Source organism: Nymphaea colorata, chromosome 13 (assembly GCF_008831285.2).
Source record: "Nymphaea colorata isolate Beijing-Zhang1983 chromosome 13, ASM883128v2, whole genome shotgun sequence".
Classification (NCBI taxonomy): domain Eukaryota; kingdom Viridiplantae; phylum Streptophyta; class Magnoliopsida; order Nymphaeales; family Nymphaeaceae; genus Nymphaea; species Nymphaea colorata.
In genome coordinates this window covers 14,600,028-14,612,257 of record NC_045150.1, presented here as the reverse complement: position 1 = coordinate 14,612,257, position 12,230 = coordinate 14,600,028, and the positions used below count along the sequence as shown (strand labels likewise).

Here is a 12,230-nt window from a genome sequence, read left to right as displayed (position 1 = left end):
GGTACTTAGTATCTCCGAGATGTATAATCAGGTTTTATTTGGTGCGGTGGATATAAAACTCTCATTAAATCTGTTGCTTGGCAGACCATGGATCCATATTACCAATGCGGTTCCTTATACTCTACATCAGTGCATCAAGTGGACTCACAACATGAATACTATAAGGACAGGCAAAATCATTTTGTGCATCCACTGATTCTAGTACCAATACATACAATTAAGGTACTTAGTATTCGAGTATGCAAAGTAGAAAAAATATCCCAAGGTGTTAGCAAATTGGCTATTCAGAAGACAAAAAAACAAATGTGGGTGAAAAAAGCTACCATGCTTGAAACAAGTTATAGAAGTCATTCATTATTCAAAAATTTTAGCCAGAATGAGAAAGGATTGGATTTACTCATATGTTATGACTATCAGCCATTCACTGGCCTTGGCAAACATGAAAATGAAAACTTGGAGTCGATTACCTTGACAAGACAATGAGGCACTCAAGCCCTAGGATGTCAAAGTTATGAAAAAGTGGCTGTCGAAGAAGGATTCAAGCATGTATCTTTCGTCAAGAGCAATAGGCCTGTTCACCATCAATCTGAATCAACAAATCTACTATCATTTTGTCATCTAGTCATTATTTTGTCATTTTGTCGTCATTGTACTCTAATATACCATGTGTCTTTATTCTGTAATACTTTCAAATATGCAATGACATATGCAAGTTACTTCCATATAAAATGTCTAACATTCAATCTAACCTCTTTATAATCTTTAGGATGGCACCATCGTCAAACAAGTGTCTCGGTGGCAAGTATGCCTTCTATGAAGGACTTGTCTCCATAGGAATATCTGAATCCACAAAGTTGGTTGATAGTAAAACCATCGTGGGGCACTTCATGGAAGAGCTGTGAATCAGCTTTGGCTCTTGTAGGTAGACGACTGAAATGGATCAAACATTGATGTTTGGCTGGAGTAGGAGTCACAGGGGCAGCATGTCGTCCATATGAGGTCGCTACCAGTGTCGAGGGTGGCCCAGTAGAGGCGGGATGGTGTACCAAGTGAGAGTTTCATGAGATACTCACCGGAGCTAGGCATCACGGGGCTAGAGATCATGCTGGTGGTTTTGGCAAATAGTGAAGCGATGCGGCGGCAGTGCAACATGGAGCGCAAAGCGAACTGTTTGGCTCGTTGGGCTAGAGTGAATGAAAGGTCATAGAGAGGAGAGAGTGATGAGTCTCGATGAATGATGTCTATGGAGAAGCCAAGAGGTTTGGAAGAAAATATGCTGGTAGGGCTAGGGAGCACTGCAAGTAGGAGCAGCTGGAGGAGAAGGCGGGATGCTGAGGAGAAGGCAGCCATGGTGAGCACTAAAAGGTTGCCGTATTAAGGAGAATTGCGTAGATATTTATAATGGAAGTTATAGTTAAGGTCACTGCTGATTTAGTTGGGGACGTGGATTTGGAAATTGTGGAGAAAATAAACATGTGATCAAACTAAGTAACATATTCGTTGGTGTAATCAGTAACCATCACAATGGAGAAAAGTTGGTAGCATGTTACACTTAAGCAAAGCTCGTAGTGGTTGGTTGGACTTCCACAATTTCTTTTTCTGTCTTTTCATTGGACTCAGTCAAATCAAGATCTGAATATTAGTCTTGAAAACTTTGGATCACAAATATTGGAAGACTGTCCTTCACAAATATTTGAAGGACAAACACATTAATGTATTATCAATGGTGATGGCAATAACCGGTGAATACGTTGCAAGAAGAGATTGTTTGAAGTTTTTGTCATTTGTGTTGCCCTTGTAAGGCACGGTAGTCCCTGCTCCAAAACCCATCCATTGACCAGCTTAAACCATCAAGCTTGAAGTGAAAATCTCTGTCCCATTCTCTCTCTACACATATACATAGATGTCTTTCTACCCTTAGATATTATGGGCTTTCACCCGCTGATATTTCATCTGATTATTCAAAGTTACTCCGCTCACTCATGAGGGCCGATCGATTCACTATAATGAATGAATGAGAGAAAAATAAAAAGAAAAATGTGACGAGTATTTTTCTTATATATGATTAGTTTATATCTTTTTTTTACTTATTTATTTCTCAACCATCCATCACGATTGATTTAATGATCTTTATAAGTAAGAACACACACACACACACACACACACACACATATATATATATATATATATATATGTATATATATACTGGATGTTGACTGGTCATCAAAAATTAAAAACCTGTCATTGAAAAAGTGTCGACTATTTATCTTGCAGCAATAGTTCACGATGCTTTGGCCATTATTTATCAAACTTCTAAGTTTCTCGTTTTACTCATCTGATAACATTATCTTACATATTTGAATTACATATATAAAAGAACGTTTAAGAGTATCAGTAGCTTTTTTCCATGGTAGCAGTGATTGGCAGGCATTACCTGACCACTAATAATATTGTATATTAACAAACTCATGCATTGAGTTTTTTTTTTTCCACTCTCAAGAATGTAAAACATTCCATGTTTGGTTTGAGGTTGAACTTGCTTTCACATGCATGGCCCATAAATATTATTAATCGACAAATTTTGGGTGGTGGCAAGCCCTCTGCTAGGCTAAAAGAATGAAAACTCAGCCGAATAAATCTTGAGCATAATCTTGGACTCTTTCTCTTTATATGTTTGAACTCTTTGTCCTTGAAAAGAGCAGTCGACCTTTTGGTTGTTGTTAGCTGATAGCCATTCTCTCAGGCCAGGTTACCTATAATAGCTTGTAGACATCTAAAATGGTCTATTGCTTCCACTGAAAGAGGATGTGAGCTCCTTCATACTTATCTTTTTGTTTTTTGTCGACAAATTGCACGGTACTTGCTATTTTATTATTTTACTTGATGCAGGAAACTGTGTGAATATGGAATTACATCAAGAGCTATGTGATATGTACAGTAGATGCAGATCTGCTTACCAAAATAATGCCTTCTTTGTCTCCTTTTTAGCACATTAAAATGCACTTCGATCGCTGTTGATGAATAAGCACCATGTGGAAGACAATCAGCTATTTAGTAATGCTCATTGGTATATATATATATATATATATATAGAGAGAGAGAGAGAGAGAGGGGGGGAGAAAGAGAGAGAGGGAGAGGAAGAGAGAGCAGTCTGTAGTAAATAAAGATGTTCTCTGTTCAGCTGTGAGATTCTTACTCAACTTGGTAGTGCTAAATTTGTGCCATCAATTGCTTTTTGTATTGCATATTTGTGGTCTTACAGTTACATGAAATAAGTTAAAGCTACTATTACTTTGAGACTCTCATCTCCCCTTTGATGTGCACCAACTTTAAAGTGGAAAAAGGTTGGTTGCAGAGAAGGAAAAAAGAGAAGAGAAGAAAGAGAAAAGGTTGGTGACATAATGATGGGAAAATGATGAGATCGAAAAGTAAGTTTAAAAGAGACTGGCTAATCCAATTGTTTTTCTCTTTGTATTTCTTTTCTCGCTCATTGTACACACGTGTGTGTCTTTCTATTTGTTAATATCCCTGTTTACATCAAACCATAAGGTATGCTTTTTTTCTTACATGAAATGAAGAAATCGGACATGTGTCAAGAGACTTTGCCACATGCTGGCATTATAAAGCAAATAGACCGTCTTCTTTTTCTTATTTTACCTGTTTTGCTCTGGTCAACTTTCGTCTTTCTTTTTTTGATTGCTGGCCTTCTTTTTCTCTTTCCTTTTTTTTTGCATTTTTAGTAAGTTAAAAAAAATATTACAGTTCTCTTGGTTGGACCACAATTTCCTGATCTTTAATTTGTAAAACTGTGCCTAGTATGGTAGATATTTAACATTTCCTGCTACAGTCCAATCCAAAAGTAAATGCACCAAAGGCTGGATATATAACATCACCTAAAATTTCTTGCTTGAATCATCAGTTCCTGTTGATGTATAAGTGCATTTCGTCGACACACAAAAGTCTCAGAATTTCTGGGTCGTTTAGTTATAAATTAGTTTAGGTTGTGTTTGTTTCATCTAGGATCTCAAATCTATGGATTTATGATCAAACCACCTAACCCCCTCCACTAATCTGACTTGAAATCCATAGTTGTTGACATGTAGCAAGGATTTAAAATCTATGTTACCGAAACTAAGGATCTCCCAAAACATACCTTTTTATGCAGCTTTGAATCTAAGATCTGAGGCTATCAAACAGAACCTTAGGCTGGAAAAGTGAAATGACGGAGTAGCAACTCTTATCGTTTAACTGTGTCTTGGAGATGACTAGTTAAATAAAAGCAGTTGGTGCAAGTGCAGTACTTGTGGAAATATGTGAAAAAATTAGTCATGATCATATATAGAGCAACCTGCAGTTAACAAGCTTTAATCTGCAAAATTTTTTATGAAGGAATATCATCAACCATATTAAAGGAATACAAATTCGACTCGCATCTTAATAGACCAATCTGCATATAATTAATAGACCAATCTACGTATAATTTCATCTCTTCATTTCATTTCAATGCTCCATAGTTTCAGGAAAAATACATGTATAAAAATGGTCGAATGGTGACTCTCACTATAAAGTTACCCAGCCATTTAACCAAAGCTGGCATCCATCTAGTGCAGATATTGGAGGGTTAACAAAAAAACATGGAGAAAATATAAAAACTTAGACGACGAAAATGTCTATTTTTGTTTTCTCTTTGTTTTTATCTTAGTCATCTGCTATGTTAAATCAGATGGTCATGGTTAGATGGCTGAGTGACTCAGACAACTAGATCACCATTCAATCTTTCTATACATAAAACACCTAACCACTTATATGGTCAGATGATATATTTGTGAGTGACAATTGCTTGACCACATACTTTAACAGCAAAATGTATCTTTTATGAAAGTTTTTAGCAACATAAAAAAAAAAAAAAAGAATGTATGACCATATCGGTAGCTGATTCGTTTCAATTCTCTTTATCTTTCTCTCTCTCTCTCTCTATATATATATCGCAACTCTCTATGCTATTTAAAAATCTGAGAATCCTACTACTATTAATTGGATCTTATTTCGGTCACCAAACCAGACTATTAAGTCAATCGGATTCAGTTACATAACTGACAAAGAAGATCTATTGTCATTCGCTTGCACTGAATTCCAATAATTCCATTACGCAATGTGGTTTGGACAAATATAATGTCACGTCATGATATTTCACAAGCAAATTCCCGAAATATTAATGTTGGTATATTCCTGAAATTCGCCGTCTGCTGGTTACAACTTGCTTTATGTACTTCTCAAAATAATATTAAAACTTTTAAAAAATAATTGTATCTTTAATATCAAGTTGACCAGAATAATCTTATTTTTTACATTATTTAGAGATTCATATGCCCCAAGTTTCAACTTAGTTTGAGTCAACTCTGGCCTCACCTGGATAATCTTTGTCTGCAATCCGTCATCCAAGTATTATTGAAAATTATTAATTGGGCACGTGATGTACCTACCCCTTAAATTTTCTTTTCTTTTCCTTTTTTTTTTCTTTTTTTTAGTTTTGGTCTGACATGTTTGGTGTAAGAAAGCATGTCATCACAATGGTTGCGGCTGATGCCATGGCAACATAATGTTTACGACGAATACAATGTTTGATTTATACATGTTTTGTCATCCGCAGTATTATATGCAGCACATTCGTTTGATTTTATACTTCTGTCATCTTTCGATATACATAATGAAAACCAGATTGCAATGATTACAATGTATTTTTTTCGATTTAACCTTACAGATATGATCTTAAGAAAACATATATGAAATTAATCATTTTTTAAATTAATAAGTTATTGGGAAACATATAATAAATTGATCATTTAACTATCTGTATATTTATAACAAGTCAAATTGAATGGCTTTTCTTATAGAGTGATGGAATTTTCACGCAAGATGGAACAACCCTACTTTTAAAGGAATTTTTTGGCTTTCTTGCTTTCTTGAAACTACACAGTCGTTATGATGCTAAGAATTCATGAGCAGCTTTTGTCTATAGCAAGTAAATAAATGTGAGTCTCGCCATATGAAAGTATGTTCTTGGATGGTTTCGTGTTTAACTTCAAGAGATGTAGCATCGCACAGCATATCAGCGTTAAAATTTTAACGAAATAACGACACAAACCGTAGACATTGTGTAGTTAAGTGGCAGATACAACAGTCAAAGAGCACATTGTGTTATGCGTCACAAAATTTCATGTCAAAGTGTTGGCACATTCCGTGGCCATTATACTTACCTAAACCAGCTTATGTCGCAACAAATTCAACCAACACACCATGGCCATTTCATCCGTAATAGTGTAGGCAAGGGGACTTGTAGTGGTGGAGTTTTAGCTGTCACGATTACCTATTAGCAACAGAATTGTGAGTATCAGCGACTGTCAAAGCCTAGATAATATTCATAATTGCCATGTAGACATATATAACTTAACCTTAAAGCTTAAACGGAGGGGAAAACATCCTTAAAAAGAAACACATACATTTATTGTACATGGAAAACTAACACCATCGACTACATGACACTCAGATCTTCCTTTGACATAAACACAATTAAGCAGTGTCCAAATCTGCCAATAGTAGACCAATACAGAGATCATCACAATAGAAACTATATATATGTATATATATATATATATATATATATATATATATATATATATTGTATTAGCCTTGGGTACATTCAGCTGGTGCAAGAGAAAGCAGCCTCTTCCCCAAATCTTACTTCACATGCATGTTCGGCTGCACAACATTCCCGAAGATGGGCACCTCTCCGTCTTTAATGGCTAAAGCAGGCGATTACACTTTCAACCATCCTAAAGATATTTGAAGGTGGCAGCTTCCAGTCTGCATTGGTGAAATGAAAGGTCATCTCCGGCAACCCTTCATATGGATCACCTTTATTCTCTACATGGTGACACAGATAATCCTGTTTAGCTGGATAGAAGCATTCATGGTTTATGACGTTAGCCACTGCATTTGCGACTTGATCGTACACATCTTTTGCAAGATAAGTCAGTGTGGTACCCGAGTCTATAATGATCGATCTGGCATCTCCCAACAATGCAGTCATCTGTGCACCACCAAATTGTATGTTGAGTCTGTTGTTTCCGATGCTTATGTCAATTAGGTTGAGCACATAACACGTGCCTTGAGGACCACCTGGTGCCATCGGCATTTCTTGAACCCCTTCCTGGCCTGAAAACTCTGCGTCCTTACAGGATTTGAGCTGTCTGACGTGATTTCATTGCTATTGGGAGGAAGACAGTAGGCAAATTTATCATCAATAGAAGAGCCAATCTGATTTACAAGTGAGAGAGGACCACCTCCAAGGCCAACAAGGTCAGGAACTTCAAGCAAGGAGGGATTAGGAGGGCCATCCTGATGAACACAACCAGAGACAATTTCTGAAAGCTTGACGGTGCCAGCACCATTGTCCAACAAGAGCGTTTCCGAGGCCAGTATCACTTCTACGAAGGATTTGTCTTCATAGGAATATATGAATCCGCAAAGTTGGTTGATAGTGCAACCATGAATGGGCAGTTCCATGCAAGAGCTGGCAGAACAGGTCTGGCTCTTGTAGGTGGATGACTGAAGTGGATCAAACATTGATGTTTGGCCGGAGCAGGAGTCACAAGGACGGCACATCGTCCATATGAGGTCGCTAACAGTGACGAGAGTGGCCCAGTAGAGGTGGGATGGTGTACCAAGTGAGAGTTTCATGAGATACTAGCCGAAGCCTGGCATCACTGGGCTGGAGATCATGCTGTTGGTATTGGCAAACCGTGAAGCATTGCAGCGGAAGGACAGAACCGCCTGCTTCGCTCGTAGAGCTAGAGTGGATAAAGGGTCATAGAGAGGTGACAGAGATGAGTCTCAATGAATGAGGTCTATAGAAAAGCCGAAAGGTTTGGAAGCGAATATGGTGGTAAGGTTAGGCAGTATTGCAAGCAGGAGCAGCTGGAGGAGGAGGCGGAATGGTAAGGAGGAGAAGAAGGCAGCCATGGTGAGGGCTAAATGGTCGCTGTATTAAGAAGAAATGTGTTGATATTTATAATGGAAGTCATAGTTAAGGTCGCGCTGACGAAGGGAAGGATTTGGATTTTGAAATTGTGGAGAAAAGAAACATGTGGCCGATCACAATGGAGAAAAGTTAGTAGCATCTTCCAATGGTTAAGCTTTGGTAAATCTCAAAGTGGCTTCTTGGACTTCCACAATTTTTTTTTTGTGTGTCTTTTCATTTGACTCTTCACAATCAAGATCTGAATATTAGTGTTGAAGAGTTTTCAGTCACAAACATTTGAAGATTCTCAAACACAAATATTTGAAGGAAGGACGCAGACACTTTAACATATTACCTAAGGTGACCACAATAACTGCTGAATACGTCGGAAGAAGAGATTGTCCTAGTGGTATTAAAATTTTTTTTTTTATCAGTGTTGCCTTTGTAAGGAGGCAAGTATTGAAGCAAAGTGTTGGTTGCTGTGCACCATTGCCCTGCAACAGTATTGTTGAGATGATGCTGGACCTAGTTGCTGTCACATCATAGTCCCCACATCAGACCCAGGTCGGTGACTCATGTGCCCTTGAGCCAAAAAGTCTTGGCTCCACCACTAAAGAAGGGGTTGAGATCATAAGTTGGCGGGCTAGCATGAAATTATTCATGTCATGAGGAATCAATTTTTTGAAAGGTCATAGTAATTTTGCTTTGCTGGGCCATCCTACTTCCTTTGATGGGATATTCATATGATCCATCTATTGTACAAGTTGACTGGAAAATAAACGAATGTCATCATACTTTAAACTTGTTGAAGGGTAATTAAAATAGCTGATTAACAACGGATTTGCGCGATCATTTCTGAAAATTCAAGTGATTCAAAGATGAACCTCCACAGCTGGATGGTTATTTGTTTGTTTGGTGTCGATAAAAAACATCACAAAAGATGCATTTGCAACGATCAATTGCTTGACCATGGTTTTCAATTATGGAATCCAACTTTCATGGCAGTTTTTAACAATGCAAAATAACCATCCGAACACAGAAATAGCTGCCTAATTTCAACACACACACACACTCATACATATATATATATATATAAAATATATTCCCTACTTTGTTTGATGCTTCTAGTATGTTTTCTATCTGGGAAGATGCCTAACCCAACAAAATAACAAACATTATCTAAGTCTACAGATGACCTTGCTCAATTATATGTGTAAGCTAGTCATGATTCATTATTTATTTTCTGACAATGAAATAAGAACATTTTATTTAGGATTTACCATCACAGAGGCTGATTCTGTTGAATTTCAATGAACCTGCAACTGTGGGACACTTGACACAGAATTGGCTCTAGGGATGAAATACCCCTCTTGTTGAGAGGTAGGATGAAATACTCCTCTTGCTGACTGGGCACAAGGGAAGATCTCTATAGAGTGTACGTATTTTTTGAATTGGTTCAGTCTTAACACAAAAAATATGGTCGATTGAATGCTAGTTGGGTCGGGCACATGACAAACATTGGCCAAAGAAACACTGGATTTATGAGTCATTTGACCCAAATCATGAAAATGTTTAATTGATAACATATTTTTTATGGTCTTATTAAGAAGGAAAATGATGGCTATTAATTACCAGACCCTTCAAGATTTTATCATCTAGCTAGCCCTAGTCCAGCTTCATCCACATTTTCTTGTCATTTTGTGCCTTCCCAGCGTGCAAATCAAAATAAAGTTCTTAATTAAATGTTAGAATTAATCATCATTAAAAATAATTTCTATTTGAACTACAACTTGAAAACAACTTGCATTTCTATCACCCCATGTATCTACAATTTATTGCCTTCTGCACCAAATTTCCTCCTCCTCCCCATGAGACTCTGTCAATTCTTCACATGGAACAACCTCCCAGATAGTAGCAGCTTTATTTCCCTGCTCAATTTTTGCCAGTGCCCTAAACAACTTCTCTTGAGGTTATTTTTTATCAGTGTTGCCTTTGTAAGGCAATAAGGCATGGTAGTCCCTGCTCCAAAACCTATCAATTGACCTCCTTAAACCATGAACCTTGAAGTGGTTGAAAATGAAAATCTCTCTCCCACACGCTCCTCTCTATACATATATATGCAGACGTCATTCCACCCCATGATGTTACGGGCTCTCATATGCTGATAGTTCATCGGGCAGAGGATCATGCGCTGAGGGTTTGCAGGTATGCTATGGTCATTTTGGCCATATCATTCTATGCCTCTTTTATATTTTTATATACATAGCAGAAAATTAAATGGTGACTTTGAGTCTTCAAAGTTAACGACTATTTGATTCATTATAATGAATGGTCGACAGAATACTAAAAAGAAAAAAGTGATAGGTACTTTCGTCATCTAATATTAGTTTACACTTTCTTTATCTCAACCGTTAAGTGGGTGAATGTTGATAGGGGCTGAATATATATATATATATATATATATATATATACACTGATCATATCTATTGAATGCTGGATCTTGACTGGTCCTTAAAAATTAAAAACCTGTCATTAAAAAAGTACCAACTATTTATCTTGCGGCAATAGTGCATGATGATTTTGCCAACTATTTATCATACTTCCAGGCTTTTCATTTTACTCATCTGATAACATTATCTAGCATGTTTGAATGTTATATATATACAGACATACACACACACACGTACACACATATATCTATATTGCCACTAGAATTGCTTTGTTTGATGCTTCTAATATGCTTTCTATCCGGAAAGATGCCTAACCTGACCTTACAAATAACAGACATTATCTATGTCTATAGATGACCTTGCACAATTATATGTGCTGATCTTCTAAACTTGTCATGATTCATTATTTATTTTCCGATGGTGAAATAAGTACATTTTATTGAGGATCTTGCTCACCTGATGCTAGGAAAGATCTCTATAGAATGTACTGATTGTTTTAATTGGTTCAGTCTTAACACAAAAAATAGGCATCGACCAAGACCTCTGCCAGATGCCGATCCTCTCCCAAGATCTCTCGAAAGAGCCATTGGACAAAACTAAAAACAAGTTATTTACAAGATGAATACCCAGCCGGACAACAACCCCGGATCAAAATTCCTTGGGAAGTAAAATACAGGAGAGGTTACCCACCCAAAAGCTTGAAGCTACTACAAATTGCTAGAAGGTTGTGAGGCTAGTACAAGCGCGATCAGTACATGAATATCTCTCCTCACTCAACAAACCATTGAAGCATGCACATCCAACACATCCTGTCATACATGCCTAGGACGGCCAAACCATACCCAAGCCTGTAGGTGGTCAGGCAGCCCATGGTCATGTTTTCGGCACTTGTGTCTCCAAGGTACCACTGTGGATGCCAAGGCTATTGCCGGGTATAAAGCAAAAGACCCAAAGAATCCCATTGTTATACGGAGGGAAGAAGTATACCTGCCAGTCGGTCCCGGCTTAGGGCAGCAAAGGACTCACGTGAGAACCGGCAGCTTGGTGCTGCCCTCGAGTATTTCCGCAACCGAGGATGAAGGACTCGGCCCACCTGGCCGAGGGAAGTGAAAGCTTCTGCCGATTGCTTCTGGAATACGAGAGGGGTATCCTTCTCGGCTACGGCACTCCTTGCTGGTGATGAGTAGGCTCCAGTGGATAGAGGCTCGGTTGCCTCGAAGGTGAAGGCACTCCTTGATTCTGCCATAGAGGATAGGTCCGCCTTGGTGAGGATAAATAGGAGGGTCTTGGTTGGGTTGAGCTGAGCTGGGTCTGATGTGACCTTGTCTGGGCTCGACCAAATGCTAGGCTCGGTTGTGGTTAAGAGAGGTAGGTTCGGGTATGGCTAATATGTAGGTGGCATGCAGTGAGGTTAGGTCTAAAGGGCAAGGGTAGGATGGGAATGATTGATGACTAGGTGTTAGGGTCGGTTGGCGCAAGGTGGCGACACTTCCTCTACTTTAGGAAAGTCTCACATTGGCAACGGCTAGTGATGAGGTGGCCACGGATTATGGCAAGAGAGTTGTGCGTAATGGATAGGAAGGACGAGGGGCCGTTATGGAAAGGTATGGCACGTGGAGAAATTGGAAAGCGCGTGGGGGAATGAAGGGTTGGATATGGCAAGGGGTAATGGCGCATGGAAGGTTTCTTGTTTTGGAGCTAAGAGATCACGGGCTAGGATCTCGGGGCGGTTATGGAAAGTGGGGAAAGGGGAAGCGTGT

At 38.4% G+C, this 12,230-nt stretch overlaps 1 protein-coding gene across 1 annotated transcript; it reads right to left on the bottom strand.

Annotated features, from left to right (window-relative positions):
- Positions 1 to 7,143: 7,143 nt before the first annotated feature.
- On the bottom strand, positions 7,144 to 7,740 carry LOC116266706 (aspartic proteinase CDR1-like). Its single transcript, XM_031648017.1, has one exon. The coding sequence runs from the start codon at positions 7,738 to 7,740 to the stop codon at positions 7,144 to 7,146; it is 597 nt and encodes a 198-aa protein (XP_031503877.1).
- Positions 7,741 to 12,230: the final 4,490 nt, after the last annotated feature.

Bases quoted from the DNA above. Each gene is read 5' to 3' on its own strand.
- LOC116266706 (XM_031648017.1), bottom strand. From the start codon at position 7,740: ATGAAACTCTCACTTGGTACACCATCCCACCTCTACTGGGCCACTCTC.